Raw genomic sequence first — 22,631 nt, forward strand, 5'->3', positions numbered from 1 at the left:
GCAGTCCAGCTCATAGCCAGGTCTAGTACATTTTTCTTACTTTCTTTTTCCTGGTTAATATTTCCCTGCATCAACATTGGTGCAACTGATCCTTCTCTCAGTAGCCAAGGAATTTCCTAGCCACACAATGCAGGGCCCGTGGGAGATAGAGGGAAGCAGAAGAAAGGTTGTTTGAAATAATTTCTGCTCTTCCATCTGTTCCCAGAACTGGAATGAAATGACCGAGTTGGTCTCCTCCAATGGCAATTACTGCAACTACCGCAAGGCCTTTGCTGACTGTGACGGCTTCAAAATCCCCATCCTTGGTGTCCACTTGAAAGACTTGATAGCCGTCCATGTCATTTTCCCAGACTGGATGGAAGAGAATAAAGTGAACATTGTGAAAATGCACCAGCTCTCTGTCACCCTGAGTGAACTGGTCTCCCTGCAGAATGCCTCTCACCACTTAGAACCCAACATGGATTTGATCAACCTGCTCACTGTGAGTTCCAGGCGGGCAAGGTTATGCTGAATAACTCTTCTGTACCTCACTTTCTAGGGCATAGGAAGATGTGTGCTAGCAATTCACCTTTTTGGGAGAAAATTGACGTGGGGATCAGTAGATGAAGAAATCTTAAATGCTGAAGAAATAGGAACCCTATGCCATAACCAGTATGATTTGAGACTATAATCTTGGCAAACAAATGTCCTTTTGTTTGGACAGGTCCAGTCTTGGTTTATATAGTTCCCCCTTCTGGAGTTCTTAGAGAGCCCTCCCTGCCCTGCCCCCTACCTCAGTCATCCTTAGCCCCTCTCTCTCCTTTAGCATGCTTGTCTAACACTTCACCTCCTTCCTTATATCTCCAATCTTCTGCTTCTCTTTATCCTCACTGACTCTTTAGTTGAAGTCTGAAGTGATGCAAGGACCTCCTCTGTGATCCCCTGTCTCCACCATGTACCTCTTCAAACCACCAGGATGGAGTTCCCAGCCTGGCACTGGAGGCCCTCCAGGACTCTGTGTTTCATTGTTGGCCCAGCTCTGTTTGTCCTCACCCTCTCCCACATCACACCAGCCATGGAGGAAATTGGACTTGTTCTTCCCACCATGAAGTGCTGCCTTCTGTTTCCTGGCCTTGGTACATTCTTAGAAAATCATTTCCGTCTCCATCCTCATCACTAGCTCAGATTCAGAACTCTCCATTTTTCTAAAGCAGTAACACAAACTTTACACTTTTCTATGGAAAGTGTAGGAGGTCATCACTCTGGATTCGATTTTTTTCTGTTTATGCATCTTATACATCACATCCCAGCATCTTCCCTAGTACCTGGCACATGTAGGAAACTCGATGGATGAAGTGAATGCTGCTTTTAGGAATGATGGAAGTCAAACAAAACTGATCTACCACTTGCTTTTTGGGAAATTTTATTAGCATATATTAATTATACAAAGGGTTTTTATTGTGGTATTTCCATATCACTCAGTTTTGGCATCTGTAACAGACTTGTTAGGTAATCTTCAGGTTCTAGAACTTTTAGACACAACAGGTATGTAGAAGAGAATATTTCATAGGCTATTCTTCACAGGGAGGAAGAAGCATAAACAAATTCTTTTACTCTTCTTTTAACAAGTGGAGGCATAACTTCCCTGTTTGGGTTTTAACAGTGTAGCGTCTGAAATGTACTGAATTGACTGTTTCCCTTTTATGGCCATGGAAAAATGAAACCAATAACTCCTCTTAAGCTTTGAAAGCCTAAATCTCATCTGACAACTGCATTGGAAAGGAGTGTGGTTCCTAGACTTCTCAGAAACTGTTCCTAGAACATGTAACTGAATAGACCCCCCCAAGTGTAGTTATACATGCAAGCTTAGTATAAGGTGTAAAGCAGAAGTGGTCAACACACAGAAATACACATCTCTTGTGGCTAAGTGTGTGTGTGACAAATAGTAAACACACAGACATTCTCAACTCAGGGAGAAAATCAACTCACAATAACTCACACACCTGCATTTATTAATCATTTGCCATGTAAATCTATTTCCATGAATAAGCTGCAGTCCCAATCAGACTGCAAACCCACAGGCACAGGTGCTGTCTGGAGAGCAGTCCCAATGTGGGGGCCTCAGTTTCAAGTTTCTGTGCCTAGGCTGTCAATCCTTGACCTTGAATGTAACTTCATAGAGCAGGTGCCAACACTCCAGAAATACCTCACTGAAAAAAAGGACAATAATGGAGGAGGGAAATTAACTTGGATCTATAAATGCACCAAGCGAGAGCTGTCAGTGGTACAGTGCTTTCCTAGCACGCAAAAGGCCCGGGGTTCAATCCTCAACACTGCGAAAAGACAGAGCCCAAATGCATCAACAATATTATGAAAAAGATATTTAGAGAAATTTTGAAAATTTTTGAATGAAATTTCAGTGGTATAAATGGAAAACTTGAATTCCAAAAATAAAAACTAATGATCTTCCTTTTGCTGAGAAGAAAAGCAAAAAATAAAAATAAAAGGATGCCGGTACGGGGGGGGGGGGGGGGGGGGGGGGGCGTCTCTTAGAAGTATTGAGGGAAAATATAAAAGCCACCAAATACCATACTGATTAAGTATAGCATCACATAGCCTAGAGTAATGGCAAACCCAGCTGGGAGGTCTTGCCTTTAGCCCTGCCTCTGAACTTACTTAGCTTTGTCTCTGCTAACTTGTCCTGACTTGAGCTTTTTCTTGAGTTTTGTGCTCATTTGTAAGGTCTCTTTTAGCCGTAGCGTCTATGATTTTAGATGTATGGAATGGCCATGAAAATAAAGAACATTTCTGTAGTACTGACCCACTGGCTCCCCAGGGTGGTACAGGCCTGTGTATGCCTCATGGAGTATCTAGCCAGTTTCTACTGAGAGCCAGGGTCCTTCCTGTGTCGCCACAAGCAAGGAGAACGTTCCACATGTGAGAGCGTACGCTCAGTATTCCTGATCTCGGGGAGTTCCTCTAGATGAGCACTGAGGAGACTTCCACTACACACTCATGAGAGCTTACAGTTCATTTTATGACAAGGACACGTTTGGATTAGAACCACAGGATTGACTGCAGCTGCTTGAAGGCATGTGAGCATGTCCCATTTAAAGGGCTGATTCGTTTTTCTCCAAGACTTCAAGTCAAGTTTTTGCCCAAAGTCGTTTTTGTCCAAACAGGGTCCCAGGGGAGATAACCTGGGTAAGATATGATTAAGAATCCTGGAGGATAAAAATGAAAATTCTTTAGGTTAATCAGCAATTATTAAATGCCTCCTCTGTGCAATAGGCTGTCTACCAATGCTTGAACTTTCTAAAATAATTGATTTTCACAGCACTTTTCACATATTTCCTTGGTAAATTCTCATGAACACCCTGTAATACAGCCTGGGCAAGGGTAACACCACCCTTGTCTCTTCCTTTCTTATGAATGAAGAAACTGAGATTCACAAAGGACAAAAGACTTGTGAATGGCAAACTTCTGCGTCCCAGATTGGGTCATTTCTCTCTTGGATGGTTTATTAGTCAACTTTCTAGAACTATCAAAAACACCTGTTATAAGTCAACTTCAAGAGAAAAGTTTATTTTGGCTTACAGTTTTGGAGGTTTCAGCTTGTGGCATGGTAACCCACCATGAGGCCCCTCTCACTGGGGCTCTTGAAGCTCTTGAAGCTTCCACCACCTCCCAATAACACCAAGTGGGGAACAAGTCTTTAATATCTGGGCCTTAGGGGGACATTTAAGGTCCAAATGGTAGCAGATGGTTTGCCTCAGATGGACATTTGCTCTCAAATGTGGGCATGATGCTAGCATCTAATTTGCTTTGCTTTGCAGTACTGAGAGGATTGAACTCAGGACCTTGTAATTGCTGGATAAGTGTTCTACCACTTGAGCCATACCCCCCAATAATACTTTATTTTGTATTAGTAAAAAAGTAAATAATAAGCTTTGTCTGCCCCTCTTTGTGGATGTGTAGTAAAGAAGCTACTTAGAGAAGAAAATTTATTTACTTATTTTGGTGGCAGTAAGGTTTGAACTCAGAGCCTCACACTTGCTAGGCAGGCACTTTACCACTTCAGCCACTCTGCCGATCCTTTTTGGTACTGGGTATTCTTGAGAGAGGGTCTTGAGAACTATTTGCTCCAGGCTGGCTTTGAACCAGGATCCTCCTGATCTCTGATGATTACAGACATGAGCCACCAGTGCCCAGCAGGAGAAGAAATTTGATGAGGGCAGGGACTGTGTCACTGTTATTATCATGCCCTTGGCTCCTTGAACAGGGCAGGTAAAGCAATTTGGACAGTTCCTCCTCAGGGAAGATGTAGAGAAGAGCTTCCTACTGGAATCCAAATCCACACCAAGGAGCTCTGAAAACTGGTGATTCTGTTTCACGATATGTGAAACAACCTAAATCTCTTCATAGTATTTTTAGCTCTATCATACTTTTACCATTCTCAGTACATGCAAATTATTGGAAAGCCCCAGTGTTTTTACAGTTTCATTTCAAAAAAAAGAGAAGATTTGTAAAAAATGATGAGTTGAAGTACTTTGATGAACAAGTGTGTTTTATTTTATAATCAACGGTCAAGGCAATGTAAATCCTAACATGAAACCTAACTCTGCCACCATTGTCACTAAACGGTTGGCCAGTAATTGCAACAACCAGAGACAATGCATCAGAACACTTGTCAGAAACAAGCGGACTTAGAACGTTAGACAAACGCACATACTCTTGTAATCCCATTGACAAGCTGCCCATATTATTAAAAAGGTATTTCAAAGTACATGGCTCTGGGCAGGTCTTTAAATCCCAGAGGAGAGCTAAGAGAGGAAGTAAGATTGTGACTGGGAAAGCAGAGATGGCAGCAGTGGCCTGGAGGACAACTTTCCATTCAGAGCTAAGTACAGTGGCATGAGGCTGCTGCAGTGACTGGAAGCCAGACCCACAGCTAGGACCTTTTCAGCAAAGCCAACGGGACACACATTAGCACATAGTCTTCGCCATGACCCCGGGACAGAGCTATTGCTTATGATTCTATTTTCCAGATCAGAAGACTGAAACCCAACATTACTGGTTTGCCCAGGATCACACCGTTAATAAGCAGAAAGCAAACATTTGGATAAAATCAAAACAAGGCCATCCCTGGGTCAGCTATCTGTCCATGTTACATAGAAAAATACTCAAGGAGGTTCTGTTTCTGTTCCAAGAGCCTTTCACTGTTTTAGGACGGAGCTTGTGTGCTTTTCTGGTTGGATGTTCTGGTGCTGCTGTCATTTCACTGGCAGGTGCCAGTGCCAGTCATCACAGGACTTGGAGGGGAGTCAGAGGGAAGGAACACACTTATCAAGGTCAGGATTAACTCCTGATGACAAGGAATTCAGAAAGCAGATGTCCCTCCATTTTCTCTCTTTATCTCTGGAACCTCCACAGTGTGAGACTGCAAGCTGGGGCTGAAGGTACAGAGGTGAGAGAGACAGATGTGCTGCCCACTTTTGTGTGGCATAGAGCCCAGGAGAGTCATCTGTTGGGGGATTGGCCAAATGGTGACAACTGCTCATGGCAGATGTGTTTTATTTGACCCCTGTGAAATTATAAAAATTGTTTGTTGCCAGTTGCTAGTGTTTAAATATTGAGCTATTTCATATGAAATCCAGATTTCTGATTTCCCTTAACAAATCAGACCTGGCAACTCGTTATCAAATGTCAGGTAGATAACTATTTGCTATAGTTGAATAGTGGCTGTCCCCACCACCCACCACAGACCACACCTCTCCCTATTGCTTCCTTAACAGATCCAATTTATCATCATGAAATTTTCTTGATATTCAGCCTTAGCTGGACCGAGGAAAGATCTCTAAGTTAATTACATCTGCAATAAGATGGGGTTTGAACTCAGGGCCTCATGCTTGCTAAACAAGTGCTCTGCCACTTGAGCCACTCCACTAGCACTGTTTGTGTTGAGTATTTTCCAGATAGGGTCTCACAAAACACTTGTCTGGTTTGGCCTTGAACCCTGATCCTCCTGATGTCTGCCTTCCTGGTAGCTAGGCTTACAGGCATGAGAACCACTGCTTGGCTAAAGAGTCTTTTTTTTTTTTCCACATAAGACATTGTGTTACAATGTCTCCATTGAAATAGCCCCTCTGAGCATTTATCACTATTTTACATAATGGGCTGGCTTCCAAAAGGCATTTGTTTGTGACATGTGGATGGATGGCTCCTCTCCTGTAAAAAGTCAGCACCTGGAGGTAGGTGTGATTACTGTTCAAGGGAAGTGTTGAATGCTTCTAGTCTTGCAACAAATTGACCTTTCTGTGTTTGATGGTAATCTCTCTTTAAATTAGTAAAAATTTACCCTGAAATAAACTAGAGTAAATCTAAAGGAGCACAAAACAGATGGCCTTCCTATCCTGATCATGATAAAAGGATGGCAGATCTGAAAAGATGCTGGGACAATTTTATAGGAAAGTACTTAATTTGGTGCACATGATCCCTGCCATTTACTAGATAGGTAAATATTAGTCGAATGAATGAATGATTTGAAATGAAATCTTATGATGTCAAGTTCTTTTTAAAGGAGGTAGAACAAAGATCCTTCAACAAACATCCTTCACCTCTAGTTTCATCTTGCTTCCTCCTTCTTTCTCTTCTTCCTCAAAACACACTTATGAACTTTATCTTTAGACAAAAAATGTTAGAGGAAATTTTTCATGGCGGAATGGTCAAGGAAGGGAGGCAGCACTAGCTTGTTTTCATTTGTTGAAGTTTGCATTGAAGGACATGGTGGGAATTGTCCAGGCTTATTGCAAGCCCCATGTCACTGTTCTGGCTGGATTTGAAAGGCTGACAAATTTTACTCATGCTCTCCAATCCTGCACTAAGTTGTCCTTGCCTGTGCTGACCTTTCTCTCCTCTTTTGTCTTGGTCCTCCCAGGTAAGCCACAGTTCACAATTTGTCCTGGCAATTTTCGTCTCCAGTGATCCTTATGCATAATAATAGGAATGATGATAAGAAAATAATAATACTTCAGGAACAATAATTACAATAGCATCAACACCACCAAATAGAATTTCTTGAGATTATACTGTATGCCAGGTCCTGCACAGAGTACATGCATTATTTCTTTTGATCCTGATCAAGATCTAATTCAGTGGGGACAACTATAATTATTCACATTTTTACTTACAAACTGGAAACATTTCACAGATGCAGTAGCAGAGAGGAAATGACTTGTGCAAAGTTCCAGAGTTCATCAATGTCAGGCTCAGGGTTTGAACTCAGGCCTGCCTGACTACAAAACCTCTGCTCTTATATAGCTACTGTGTCACCTTCCTGAATGATTCTTGTTGTTCTTACAGTGGGGCAGCTTACTTTGCACTTAGTATGCACTAATGTGAACGTGTCCTCTTTTGTTCAGGTCCTATTCATTCAAATAAACTGCTGGGGACTTCAGGGCAGGAAATTATTATGTACCATTTTCTATCACCAGGACTTTTCAGTGTTCTAAAATAGAGACTGAGTTCATTTCTCCTTTATTTCCACAGTTCTTTAATCAAACCTCCAAGGCAGCATTTATGACACTTACAGGTCTTTTCTGTCCAGCCTCTGGCCCAAGAACATCAGCTATCCTTCATCTCTAATCCAAGGTTGAGCATGTAGGAGTTGCCAATAAATACTGTGGAGGAACTGAGTCAATGGTTTTTGATGCTGGAGATTGTGCCAGGACTGACTTTTTCTTTTTAAAAAGCTTACTTTCCACTTCTGTGTGCCATCTTTCTGTTGTTCTGCATTCATTCAGATTGTTGGAACTGATGTTCAATTTAAACCATTTCAGCAATGTAAATAAAGAAGTATGATCCAACATAATTATTTATTCCCCTCCTGGTAATTTTCTCATAGCTCTCACTGGACCTCTATCACACAGAAGATGATATTTATAAGCTGTCGCTGGTGCTGGAGCCTAGAAATTCTAAATCGGTAGGTATTGTTTTCTTACAGTGCTAAAATCTTCTGCTTGTCATCTACCGTAACTGCTCATTTGTTTAAAAAAAAAAAAGTGGGGGGGAACAAAAGAATAAAGCAAAACAAGAAAAAAAATGGACCATTTGTGTTTCATGTTCTAAAGATTGAAGAATAAAAAAACCCACCTATTTTATTCCCATTTTACCAATGGAAAGGTCCTGACAATTTAAGAATTTCTTCCCATATCAGGGGCTAATAAAGAGGAAGAACATTCCATCACTCTAATTTCTCACTGATCTTCTATTCCTTGTAATCCCCTGTGAGAACCACTACACATAGGACCAAAGCAGGGAGGAGGGTGGTGGAAGACCTCATTTTAGCATTTACAATCACTTATAACTTTCCAGGGTTTCTAAAAACTCCATTCATCATAGAATTAGATTTAATGAATTTTAAATACACTGATTACAATTCATAAATTTCTCTACTGGTGGTTGATGCAGAATTTCAATGTCACACTCAATAATGTTTGTTTACTTGACAGCTTTTAGTTAATTATGTAATGAGACTGAGGAAATCACTTTACTGACTGTATACCACTATTCTTTATATATGTTTTGCACCAAAAAAAAAAAATGCCTGAATGTGGGCTGGTGAAGTGGCTCAAGTACTAAGAGCACCTGCCTAGCAATTGTAAGGCTCTAAATTCAAACACCATTGCCAAAAAAAAAAAAAAAAAAAGAAGAAGAAGAAGAAGAGGCCTGGATTGACTGGGGATGTAGCTCTTATCTAGAGCACTGGTCTAGCAAGCATGAGGTCCTGGATGAATTAAAAATTTACAATGAGGATGAAGTTTCCATGTTGAAAGAAAATATGTTTGCTTATTACAGTCATATACATCCTTAAGATCAGTTTTCTTTCTTTTTTTTCTGGTGGTACAAGGGCTTTAACTTGAGGCCTTGTGCTTGCTAGGCAGGCATTCTTATCACCCTAGTCCAAGATCAGTTTTCTTATAATGATCTCATGCACAGCCTCCTTGCTCTGTGGAATGTCAGCAGTGACTATGGCCCTTACCTACCTACTTTGGTTCTGAGTCATTGGACTGAAAGCAACAGAGTGGCTCTGAGAGCTATTCTCCAGCCCTGGTAGGGACTGTGCTTGAGTTTGAGTCAGTTGAACTCATACCTGTTCTTAAGATAGTGTGTAGGGTGCTGCCATTCACAGGTCTTCCATCTGCCAGTCCCCAGAGGCCATCTCCTGGGAGTACTGAAGAACAGACCCATGTGGGAAGATACCACATAGGCAAAGGGAGGGGTGGGACCCAGACTGCTCAATATTATCATGACTGAGAGAAAAAGTTAAAAAAGTAATCTATAGGGTAAAAGGAATATGTAAGTTGCTGCTTCTTCTGTAGGTTTGATGTGGTGAACCTGGCTGTGGCTTAGCTGCACTGAACCAGCACACATAGACTTTCTACTTCCCAACACCTCCCTTTGACCTTCCCAGGTATCCTAATTGCTACCAGTTGATGGAAACCTGGAGGGCATCACATACATCTTATCTCATGAACTCTAGCAAGGAAACTAGGCTTGATTGAGTGTAGCCTTCTTACCCAGGTCATACAGCCAGTAAGTCGGATACAGGGATTTTGTCCTGCCTGTCTTCAACCCCTGTGACTTTTCTGCCATCCTCATATCATGAACAGAATAGGAAGGGCCTTTTGGGTACACTTGTCTGTTTTGTGCTCCTTTAGATTTACTCTAGTTTATTTCAGGGTAAATTTTTACTAATTTGAAGAGAGATTACCATCAAACACAGAAAGGTCAATTTGTTGCAAGACTAGAAGTTTTCAAAGCCCCTTACTAGGGCAAAAATCCTATGAAAACTTATGTCCCAGTCACTTTTTGCTCTTCTCCAAGTCGAGTGTCTTCTTATTTGACCTGTGTGGTAACTAGAGAACTCTTTCTAGACAGGATTTTGTTACTGGAAGCCTTTTGCTTTCATGTGCTCACAGATGGTGCTGGCTGGCCTCACCTGAATAGTCAAGCTCTTCTCATCTTTTTCTGTTCATAGTGTCTCACTAATTCTTTGTGTCTCAGCAGGTTTTTTTTCATGGCACCATAGGCCAAAAGAAATACCCAACATTTCCTCTTATGGAACAGTTAGGTCCAAACAACTTGATGAATATTTGTGTCCTGACAACTTAGTGCCTACTTGGGAAAATAATACATTGAAAGACAAGTAGTATTTTCATTCTGAATTAGCAACAATCACTTCCTAATAGTTATGTGTGCCTGTTGAGGACTATACGAGTTCTTAAATCATTCATGGGATAGATTAGATGTAACTGCCCTTATTTCTTGTTCCATATTAATTTTTTCTTCACAAAGATATGATATTGAGAGAGGTTTAGTGCAATAGAATGAGTGAAGTGTGGACTACTTATTTCAAGGCGATGAAAATGGCTATAATTTCACTCACAAGTTTGAGTCTACTGGTGCCCTCTGAATTCACAGCAGTGCTCTGGCACACTTTGTTGTACAGTTTGGGAACTCGAGAGGATCCATTACTATACCAATAATAAGAAAATATTGCTAGAAAGAGCCATGATGTGTATGGGGGAGGGAGGAGTCTGCATGAGTGTGTGTGTTGGTGGTTGATGAACATTTCCAATTGGTAGAACATTTTTGGGCCTGTGATCAGGGTATCCCACAGGATACCAGAAACACCGACCTCACAACATTGCTAAGAATTTAAGTGGGTCATATAGTTCCTCCTCACTTCCTCTCACAGACATGTATCCCCCCAACTCATTACTGAATAGATCTGCTAACATAGGTTTGCACGTGTGTACCAGGGAAAAAGTTGGTCCTCTATGTGGATCCCAGGGAGAGGAGTTGATAGAGCACCCAGTCTGAGCTTGTCTCCAGACACGACAGTGTGTCTGCATGCTTTACTGTCAACATCTTTCTTACATTAAGTGAAAACGTGTTGCCATAGGGAAAAACCTGTGGAGAAAGCCAGTGCTCCAGAGAGGGGGTGGAGAGACCTGATGAGTCACAGAACAGTCAGAAGTGATTAAGCACACTGGGGAAAGTGTAGGTGGAAGCACACGAAGACAGGCAGCACTGTACCCCTTATTACACGTATGTGCTAATGCAGGTTTATCACTAATACCAAGTTTTAAAACAATAGATAACTGCTTTTTGTTTTGGGGTTTTGGTTTTATTTTGAAGACAGGGTCTTGCTATGTAGCCCAGGCTGGCCTGGAACTCACAATCCTCCTGCCTCAGTCTTCCCAGTACTGGGATTATAGATGTGTACCACCTCGCTCAGCTTAAGTGGGTTTTAAAAAATATATATTGTACATCATATGAAAATCCATGATGGATTCTTTTTTTTTTTCTTTTTTTGGTGGTACTGGGGCTTGAACTCAGAGTCTCATTTGCTAGGCAAGTGCTCTACCACTTGAGCTACTCCACCAGTCCATGATGGATTCTTATGTACATGTTAAAAATGATTTAGTGATATTTGGGGGGCTTGGATGGGCTGCAAGTGCATTTTTTTCCTATTTAAAATAATAGAATGAGCCAGGCTTGGTGGTACATGTCTTTAATCCCAGCAGTTGGGAGGTTGAGACAGGAAATGGTGAGTTCCAGGCCAGCCTGCGCTACATAGCAAGACTCTATCTGAAAAAATAAAAAGAGAGAAAATAAATAATACCATGTAGACTATATACTACTACTAAACAAAATACTCTATCTAAACACATTTTTATTTACAGATTGGATTCCATTAGCAAAAGATGCTTTAAGTGCTGCACGAACTAAGTTTTTTACTGTAGTTATTAATGCACTAATAACTTCTCTGTCCTTGGTCCTAGTCACTCAAGGTCCAGCTAAAGTTGAAAGATGTGTGTGTTCTTTCAGCAGCCTACCTCTCCTACGACGCCCAACAAGCCTGTGGTGCCCCTGGAGTGGGCCTCAGGAGTGATGCCAAAGCCAGATCCCACAGTCATCAACAAACACATAAGGAAATTGGTCGAGGTGAGTGGCTGAGGGAGCATGCACAGAGAGCTCCAGAAGGCCCTTTTCTCTTTCCAGTATGTTCTGAGATTGTCCAGAAATGAAATGGAGTCCATAAGAACAGCTCTTTGTCAAGCAGAAACAATTAAGCAGACCCTTCGCTCCACTTGGCCTTGGCCTCTGGCGGGGAGAATCAGTTGGAGAGGCCCCTCCCTCCCCTCTCTTGCCAGTGAGTTCTCACTTTCCCCAACACTCTCAGCCACTTCCTTCTCCTCTCTTTCTTAGGCATTTACCACCTCTCCTTGACTCCAAATTGAAGAACTTTTGGGAGATTAGTGTCACTCATGAAGAACCCACATGGGTCACAGTAAATGCCAGACAAATTGGTTACTCAGGGCAGGAAAATATCCCTAAAATGGATTGTTTCACCTGCTGTATATTTGGGGGATTCTGTGACACAGCAGCCTAATGCCATTGAGGCCAGAAGACCACTAATGGAGTACAAGGCTCTGTTAGAGTTTTCCATATAGAGCAGTAGAGCCTGGTGGAGTGGTGCATACCTGTAATTCTGGCACTCAGGAGGCTGAAGCTGGAGGAGTGTGAGTTCGAGTGAGCCTGGGCTGCATAGCAAGGCCCTGCCTCAAAAAAACAATAAAAAATTTAAAATTAATAAACTGAAAAAACTTTTTAAAAAAGAACAGTAGCACCTATGTGGGAGAAATGAAAATATCTCAGACACAGGAAATTTTGATCTTGGTCTGATTAAACCTCTCTTTTAATGGATTGATATATCCTCTGTTACAGTAGGATTGAGTCTATGGAATATAATGTGGTTTTTACTGGGAAAGGATATTTAAAGAAAAAGAATGTTCTACACCTTGGATAACCCAGGGAACTGTGAGGCACTGAAAGAAAAGTTTTATGGAGTGTGTGAGCCAAGAAAGAGATTAGGAAGTGTGGTATGGGGGAACGATTAAGAAGGCAGGTGGCACACATCTATAATCCCACACACAGGGGGCTGAGGCAGGAGAATGCCTGCCCTACATAGCAAGACTCTGTCTCAAAAAAGCCCTTTCCCAATCAAAGATTATAAACCATGAAAAATACTTACCTTTGATACTTTTATTACATTAAAACTTTTACATTAAAAATATTTAGTGCATCTAGAATTTGGTTCAGAGACAATTTATTTTGTAAGATTATTGGCTGATTAACTTAATAGCAATTATTGGATAATCCGTAATTTCTAGTCCTATGGATTTGAAAAGACACTTTTTGATATAATATGGATCTATTTTGGGACACTACTCCTGCAGTAAGTTGTATCATGTTTGATAAATTCCACTTTTTAGAATATTTGATTTCTGAAAGGGCATGTTCCCCTAATTACTTCTCATTCTGAATGAATTTTGAACTATTAACATATTCACTTCTAATTGAACTTTAGAATCAATTTGTTGATTTAAAACAAATTCTCTCTCCCCAAGTACATAAATAAAATTTGACGTATTTCCCACTGGGAGTTTGACTTAAATTGCATTGAACACATACTTCCAATTTCTGAGATTATTTAACACCTTAAAGCTTCGTTTTCTATTGTATGGTGTTAGTAAATTCACCAATCCTAACTCCTTATCAACCCTGAGGTCTGAGCTTTGCTTTCTCCAGCAAATCTTTCTTAATCTGAATCTCCTTCCTCAGTGCTGTTTTTACTCTCCACAAACCACTTAGCTTATACTAGAGAGCCTTCTTGATTTAGTTATCTCCCACTAGATCCTAAGTTCCTTGATAGAAAGGACAATATGTTACCAATGCTTTCGTAATAGGAAGTATGTAAAACAACATACTTGAATAACAAGTGTGTAGCCTGACTCATAAATCATCTCTCAGTAAATACTTGTCTTTCCTTTGCAGTCTGTGTTTAGAAACTATGATCACGACCATGATGGGTACATCTCCCAAGAGGACTTTGAAAGTATAGCTGCCAATTTTCCCTTCCTTGACTCCTTCTGCGTGTTGGACAAAGACCAGTAAGTTTAAATCTTTGGTTTGATTGTTCCTCTTGGTGCTGGGGATGGAACCCACAGCCTTGCATACACTGGGCAAATGAAGTGACCTGGAGCAACATTCCCAGTTCCAAATTCTTCTATTTTTTAATGCAAATGTCTTAAAGCAAAACATTATCAGAGGAGAGTTGAGAAGCCTGTAATTTACATCTCGACAGCCTCAACCCTTGTTTCTTGATGAGACAAGTCTAACTTTTCACTGATTTTTTTTTCTTGAGGTCCATGAACACAAGTTGGATGGAATCACAGGACACACCGCATCTCTGTGGCAAACATTAGTGCCCATTTGCAAGTTAAACCAGCTCTCCCTTTCTTTCACTACTTCTATACTGCTTAGCTATCAACTTCAAAAAAATCTCCATCCAAAAAGAGTAGAAGAGAAACATAGATCTAGTTTGGAATGGTAGAGCCCTCAGCATTAGTGGACCTTGGGGCAATCTTAAAAGTCATCGTGTGAAGAAAAAATGTTAGATTATATTTATGATCATCAAGAAAACAGATGGTGGCTCTGAATAGCCAAGAGGCCTTGCTTCTTTCTTTCATTGTATCGAAGGTTGTCTTGATTAAACAAAGAAAAAAATGTTTTCTTTAGCTACATTTCATTCTTTGAGTGTGTGTGTGTTGGGGGGCTGTCCTGGGTTTTGAACTCAGGGCTTTGTGCTTGCAAAACAGATGTTCTACTCCTTGAGCCACACCTCCAGTCCTCTTTAGCTTGAAATGATTTGTAAAACATTTAATGCTTTAAAGGCTAAAACCAAACTCATTAAAATATAATAATTGAAAATAATTGTCCAGAGGCCTGACATTTAATAATTTTATTAGTTTTTTGAAGTAGGTCTCACTATGTAGGCCAGGAAGCCTTGAATTCACCACGTAGCCCAAGCTGGCCTCAAACTTATGATCCTTCTGTTTCAGCCTCCTGAGTGCTGTGATTAAAACTTAAAAGATGATTAATTTTTTTTTTCTTGGTGGGAGTGCTTTAAAAGCACTCTACTGTTTGAGCCACACCTCCAGTCCATTTTTGTCTGGTTATTTTAGAGACGCGGTTTGGAGAACTATTTGTCCAGGCTGGCCTTGAACTGTGATCCTCCTGATCTCAGCTTCCCAAGTAGCTAGGTTTATAGATGTGAGCCACCACACTCAGCTGGCTGATTAATTTTTAATAGTGTGAGGTTAGTTCATACTAACATTTAGATTGATGAAATGTTCAAATATTAAACTCTTAGTATTTTATTGGTATGAGAATTTTAGAAGTGAAATCTGTAAGTCATTCAACAGACAAAGGAAAGCCTTGATTCTTGAACATGAATGACTTTAAATTTAAAATTTGTATTCATTATATATCTAGAACAAGAATATTTTAAAAAATAATTTACATTATTAGAAACATAAACTGTTGCAAAGTAAAATTTGTGTTACCTGCTAAGTACTCAGTTCTCACCCTAGTCCATTACTATTCGTGATATGTAAGTTGAACACGGATTTTAAAATCCAGTCTTCCTTTATTTTCTCTGCTGGTTCTACAGAACAGGTCTCTATATCTATCTATCAACTGATATCTGCATATAGCTCTAGAAATGTTTTTCTAAGAATGAAGACTTGGACTATCTCTACCTTGCTTACATGACTTCTATGGTCAAATGGTAGGATACCTCGAGTTAATACTTCCAACTTTACCATAGCTAATTCCACTACAATTCGGGTGGTTAGTGCCATACAGTCTCAAAAGGAAAATGTCCTCTCTAAAGTATTATTTTCCAAATTACACTATACATTATATTATTTCTACACACAGAAATAGCTAGTCAAATGTGGGAAGCATAGGGCTGAATCTAAGCAAATAGATGTCTTACTGCAATGTTTCCCAGACTTTTAACAGTCTAAGTCATGCTGTGCCATGACTTTTTCGGGATAGCACATCATTTTACAAATTTATTTTATATGTAACAAAGAACAAATTTAATTCACAAATAACAAAGAGCCCTCTCTACATCCTCTGTTAGCATCTCAAGGGTCTGTTTTTCCACAGAAAAGCTCATTGGGAACTGGTATTTTAGGGGATATTTACCTTTTAATAAGCCTCCGATGGAATACCCAATAGGCCATATTGGAAGGTTTCAATGGCCAAATACAACTTCTCCTTTCATTCAGATAGAAATCCTTTTAGAACTTCACTTCGAGACTAGAGACAGTCTCTCATTGGCTGTCAGGATGGAGGCAGATGGTTGTGAACACAGTGAATTCTCTGAGTCAGGGCCTCAGGGGGCAGCCCTGACCATGGGTACTCACAAAAACTGGTCTCACCATCTGAACTCTTGGGACCTTGATTTCATGAAAATCCCCACTGTTGGCTCAAGAGGGATGGATCATTTCTTTGAAGAGGGGCAGGGATTTGTCCAGATGTACTTAGTGAAATTTTGGTAACTTCTGTAGTGAACCCCAAACTTGCAACAGTGTAGCAAACTAAAATTTTCTCCCATTCATGTGAGTCCAGTGCTGCTGGTAGTAGTAATCACCTTCCTGATAATTCATGGATTAGCCCCTTCTATCTCCTGGCTCTGTAGACCTCTAGGTTCCTGGGGTCCCCTGTACACAGCTGGCAGATGAGAGAAGAGGAGGTACAGAAGCACAGCAGTTGTTTAAAACTGCTTGATCTTGAAGTGTCACACACCACATCTGTCACATGACCCCCACCTTTTTCAAAGAAGGCTAGGAAGCATCGCTCTGGTTTAGCAGCTACATTTTTTTTTTGAGACAGGGTCTACTACATGGTTCAGGCTAGCATTGAACTCATTTTCCTCCTGCCTCAGCCTCCTTGGTATCATCTATCTATTTACCTTTTATCTGTCTATCTATCCATCCATCCATCATCTATCTCCATAATCTACTAGCTTGTATATATATATCCTTCTACTTCGTGAATGTACTTCCAACAAGAAACCAGGCTTCTTATGCGTATTTGTGATTAACTGCAGACATTGCAGGATAATTTGACTTTTTAATTTTTATAAATTTCATTGATAAAATGTATTAAGTTAATAAATAAAATGAATAAATTTTATTAAGTAATATTCAATTTATTTCTCAGTGAAATTAAAAAGAGATCTAGAATTTTTAAGAGCAGAGTGGCTCAAGTGGTAGAGTGCCTGCCTAGGAAGCGTGAGGCTGAGTTCAAACCCTGATATTGCAAAAACAGAAAATGTCTTTAGGTCCAGGGGGAAATTATGGCATTGCTAATAGTAACAGGGAAACCTGGGCAGGGTGTATTGGAAAGGAAGACATGGAGTTGGGTTAGAACAGGTGGACTTTGATAGGAGAGTAGAAGGTAGAAAGAGATCTTTAGCAAGTTATTGGGATGTGGTACAAAATTCAGAGGCATAGTTGGGGCTGGAGACATAGATTAGGTGGAATCTGGGGTATGTGTGCAACTCTGATGGAAAGTGAGGGGGAGGTGAGCTCTGAGCCTGAGGAATGAGGCTGTAGAAACTTCCTTCCCCATTGTTCATGTTTAAAACAGAGAGGGGATCCTGCAGAGGAGCCAGAGAAGAGGGAACAGGAGAGGAAGGAAGAAAACCAGGACTGCATGAAATCATAGTATTTATGGTGGAGAAGGTGACAAAAAGAAGACATGTCCCCATGTTGCAAACTGCTGAGAATTCAGCAATTTCAAGCACGAGAAAAGACCACTGAGGATGTCCTTTGTGACTGTTTCATTAGAATGGCAGGGCTAGAGACCTGGAAATGGAAAGTCCAGTGAATATTGTTTTTGAAATTGGGGGTAAGAAAAGGAAGAAAGAAAAGACAAGTGTTGGAGGTGGTGGCAGGATTGGAGAGGGAGAGTTTTTAGGAGGGAAAGTCCTATTTGCAGATAGAGGAAGGAACAGGTGAGGACACTACGCAGGGCCTGGAAGGGGGAGAGTTCTGTGGAGGCTGGAGAGGGGGCAGATAAGAGCATTCCTTTCTGTGCCATAAGAGGTCCCAAGAGAGGGCAGAGGAGACATAAAGAATTCTGAACTGGCAAGGAAAGACATGCTTGGCAACACATGCTGGTGTGGACAGCAGGCAATATGGAGCTCGCCTTTGAAAAGTGGATTTGGGTTTTTTGATAAACAAGTAGGCAGGGTACATGTGAGTTGGGGTAGGAAAGTGGTTGGAACTGGAGTTTTTCAGTGTGGAGAAGATTTGGAAGAATTGTTCTAGTGAGTGGGCTGAGTCAGCAAGACATGAATGAGATCACCAAGGAAGTAACCTGAGTGGACTGGGCTGAATAAATGTGAGGCCAGTGGGCCCAGGGAATACAGTTTCCTACCCTTTCCCCAGCAGCTCAATTCTTGCAACCCTACTGCTAGGGATAGAAAGATGTCCTGGAAGTTACTATTCAGTAATGAAGGGGACTTTTTGAGCTGGAGTTCACGAGTCGTGTGTGTTCACATGTGTATGGTTCTGCACGCACACGTATACACACAAACACACACACTCCATCTTCTGCTTACACAAAAGACTGAACACCTGACGCTGTCCTTTGAAGCCCTCCTCTCCTTTCAGATGTAACAGGGACGTGAACATTCCTCATCTGCTTTTGGTCACAAAGGTTTGGGTGATGAATGATTAAAGTGATCAATTACTTAGAAATATGGTACTCAAAGACCCCTCCCTTCTCTCTCTGATTCTCCTAACAGGGATGGACTGATTAGTAAAGATGAGATGATGGCTTACTTCCTGAGAGCTAAATCTCAACTACACTGTAAAATGGGACCAGGATTTGTCCATAATTTTCAGGAGATGACCTATCTCAAGCCAACCTTCTGCGAACACTGTGCAGGATTTGTAAGTGTTCTTTCTATTGTTTTCTGTTCTGTGTAGTTATTTTTGCAACATTTCAGGAAGGTAGGGTATGATACACTAAATAGAGTCCATTGTCTGCTTTGTAGCAGAAGTAAAACATGATGGCTCCCTAGAATCAAAGACTAAAAGCAAAAGCAAGATCTGTTAGTTTAGCTATATCCTAGGAATGCAGGGCTAGCAAAAACAGGGAAGGCTGGGGAAGTCTGTTAGCTCAAGAGAGCAATTTGTCTACTAATCCCCGCCAGGGAAAGGTGTCAGCCCAAATGGCTCCCGCATTCATCACTAATGGGCAAAAGTGGTTGCAGTTAAGAGGAGCATTAATCTTAGCCATTTCCTTCCAGTGCTCATTTAATATGGTATTAGTCACCAGAAACCCACCGGGGCATGGTCAATAACTCCCAACTCAAACAGGAAAAAAAAAATCTTTTGGAGAGAAGATGGTTATAACAGTAAATAACATTTACTTACCACCTGACAGTAATAAAGTGCTTCCATGGGCATCAAGGTAATTAATGCTCACAAGTCCTTGAGGTAGGCATTTTGCATCTCTGGTTTGAGTATGAAGACGGACTGGTGTGGAGAGACTTACCCAAATTTCCTAGGACTACACAGTAATAATTGCCAGAGTGTGGACTCAAAACACAGGTGCTGACTGAGTCCTGCACTTAACCTACACCACTGTAACCTGTGAAGACTATCCACTTTGTCCCCCAAATTTGATAATTCTTTGGGAAGTGAGGTCAACTTTTGGCCCTGGACTTAATATAGATTCTCCCTGAATGTCTTTCAGTTGATACATAAGTTAAATAAAATGGAAAATGTGATATTTGGGGGTGGGGCAGAACCCAAATGAGTATCATAATTGCTCCTTTTCTTAGGTGCTAGTGCTCAGTTATGCTGGCTTTATTCTGCAGTCATGTCCAAATGTTGACCCACTGAATTTGTTGCTGATATTATGTTCAACACCAAATTACATTTTTTCTATTCTGTGCTGGAAGAACTGGCTTTGTGGAACCCAAGGTCAAAAGTTCAAACATGTGTCTGTGAAAATGCAGCTTTACCTCAAAGATGGCCCCAGCAGCTCATATGATCAAGAGCAAGGCTAGTCTAACTAATTGTCTTTACCCACTCTAGGAAAGGAAAAGTATCTCTTCTGTTAGTGTCTCCACCAGGAGTGTATCACCAGACCACTCTATCCTAAAACAAATGTATCTCCTTTTTCATGTGTCTCTAGTTTCTCTATTATGATGGGGGAGGGTGGAAGTATCTAGGCCCGAAAATGCTGAAATGGGATGGGGCCATGTGTAACCCTGTCCTGCAATGTTCAACCCATCAAACAAAAGGTCAGGTAGTGAGGCCAAGGCATGGTTCAGCCAAAGGTCAGGATGATTCGTCTGTCCTCTGGTGGGGTGAAAGGGTCGGAAGGCCCTATTCAAATCTCAAGGTCGTATCTCTGTTGTCCGGTTTTGGTTCTAGCTCCCCTTTTTAGCAAGGCACCAGTCCTATAGAAGCAAGAAGGTCTTCCTTCCTTCCTTCCTTCCTTCCTTCCTTCCTTCCATCCTTCCTCCCTCCTTCCCTCCCTCCCTCCTTTCTTCCTTCCTATTTTATGTATTTTTTATTAGGATATATTCGTTGTGGGGGGGGGATTCATTGTAACAATTCCAAATAGACCTAACTGTACATTGGTTAGATTGCCCCTATCATCTCTCCCCCTCAACCCCTTCCACCCCACTTAAAACAATTGCAAGAGGTTTCATTGTTCTATTTCATATAAGTATACAAAGTCCATCATCCATATTTCCTCACCTTAATCTCCTTTTCAGCCTCCTCCGCCAAGTACCCCTGCACTGTACCTTTTTTACAGTCCTGACTTTAGTTATTAATATCTAAGTCAATGTTCAAAGGTGTTTCTCAGTGTGTCCCTGCTGTGAGTCTACTTTACTTTGGTCATTTCAATCCCTTCCATTGCTCTCTATTACCCCTTCCCTCTCACCCTCCATTTTCAACAGCTTTCAATACATATCCTTATATCCTCTGCTTTCACAGATGTATGTGATATTATTGATGCTCAATCGTTCCCTTTCCCTTAACCTCCTTCCCTGAGTTCCAAAGAGTAGTTCCACTACTACAAACATGTTCTACGTATAGATACATTTGTATATGACCATGCTTATTTTTGTGTATATGTTTATCTTTTGGATCTAAATTCCACATATGAGAGAAAACATGTGAGGTAGTCTTTCACTGGACCTCCACACTCCCCTCCCCTGCTCATCAGAGCAGAGGTGCTGGTGCCAAGTCCCAGATGCAGCTGGGATGAAGGAGAAAGCTCTGGACCTAGAGTCTGGAACCCTGGCTTTAAATTTTGGTTTTGTGTCTTCTAATTCTGTGTCCTTGATGAAGTTATTGACTATCTTTGAGTCTCTGCTTCCCATCTGTTAAAGGGACTTAATATAGCACTTATCTGTCACGTTGTTATAGTGATAAAATGGTATCAGGCATGTTGTAACTCTGAAAGTATCAAGGGATGTTTGATATATGATTTCCCTTGATTCTTTTAGAGTTGAACTAAAATTAACTCATTCAAAATTTTTTATAGTCCTTTTCATTTTTCAAAATGTATTTAATTCCATTGGCGCAATCTGATTTGATCTTCACTCACATAAAGAATCCATCATTTTTTAAAGGGATTTATAAATAGAACCCTAAAGATATGCAATTGAAAGGAATTGTGAGGGGATGCAAGGAACCATTTCCCAGTGCCTCAACCATCTGCTTTTGAAATCAATTCTTTGTTAAGGGTGAGGAAGACAGACAGACACTATTTGCCCTGCAGTACATTTATATCAGAATTAGGATTCCAGAACTGAAAGAGAGTTGGTAATTCCCATATTTTGTAGATGAAGAAACCAAGTTCTGGAGAAGTTAAGTGACTTCCCCAATGTCACACAGGTCATTCGCAGCAGGACCATGAATTATAGGCAGGTCTCTTGACTCTCAGTCCAGTGCTCCTTACCCCACCAAGAATTTCTGCAAGTATTACAGCAGGCCATGATATCAGGTCAAAAGGCTGTGGGAAATACTTCTCTGATACCCATCTACATGGGGTTGTCTTCTACTGTCCTTGGCTGGTACAGTGACCCACTGCCTCTTCCTGGTTAGTGTCGATTCCTGGAATTGAGTGTTAGCAAGCCATGTTCTGACTTTCCCTCCTGACAAGACTCTTGATTGATGATTCCTTTTTCAGCAGCTCTTGAAGCTATGCTAATAGTGTACCATATCTGGATATACACCCTTGCTTCTGAGACAGAATCTTACTAGTTTAGTTCAGGCTGGCCTCAAACTTGTAACTCTCCTTCCTCAGCCTCCTTAGTGCCAGGATTATAGGTTCATGAGGCTGCCTGCCTCATGAACCTTTTTAAATCTTACCCTTTCTGCCTATCCCAATGGTTTTGCTCATACACAGAATACCCAGGAGCGATGGTTCCCTGTGTTTTCCTTAGGTGACACTTTCTCCTTTCTCTACTTATGAGCTATGTGACCTTGCCAGGTGATTTTGCCTATTTGTAGGTCAGTATCACCTATAAAAATGAGGAAAATATTATCTACCCCAAAAGGACATCATGAGAATCAAGTGAGTTAATGCATATGAAGAGCTTACAATTGTGCCTTTCTATTGTAAGGTACTTCAGGGGGGAAAGAGTTTCTTATTGCTACCAAGTCTTTTAGGTAGTGGGACCTTGCCAGTTA

General features: G+C 41.0%; 1 protein-coding gene across 8 annotated transcripts in view; it reads left to right on the forward strand.

Annotated features, from left to right (window-relative positions):
• The window catches only part of Rasgrp3 (RAS guanyl releasing protein 3), a 109,171-nt gene that overhangs the window by 72,017 nt on the left and 14,523 nt on the right, over positions 1 to 22,631 (forward strand). For 7 of the 8 annotated variants that reach the window (XM_074049490.1, XM_074049495.1, XM_074049492.1 and 4 more), the window contains exons 10-14: positions 206 to 481; positions 7,883 to 7,960; positions 11,875 to 11,991; positions 13,885 to 14,000; positions 18,716 to 18,863. In XM_074049490.1, coding sequence (XP_073905591.1) covers positions 206 to 481; positions 7,883 to 7,960; positions 11,875 to 11,991; positions 13,885 to 14,000; positions 18,716 to 18,863 — 735 coding nt within the window. The remainder of the gene's footprint in view (positions 1 to 205; positions 482 to 7,882; positions 7,961 to 11,874; positions 11,992 to 13,884; positions 14,001 to 18,715; positions 18,864 to 22,631) is intronic. The other variant, XM_074049496.1, reaches the window with a different exon arrangement.

This window comes from Castor canadensis, chromosome 12, assembly GCF_047511655.1.
Source record: "Castor canadensis chromosome 12, mCasCan1.hap1v2, whole genome shotgun sequence".
NCBI lineage: Eukaryota > Metazoa > Chordata > Mammalia > Rodentia > Castoridae > Castor > Castor canadensis.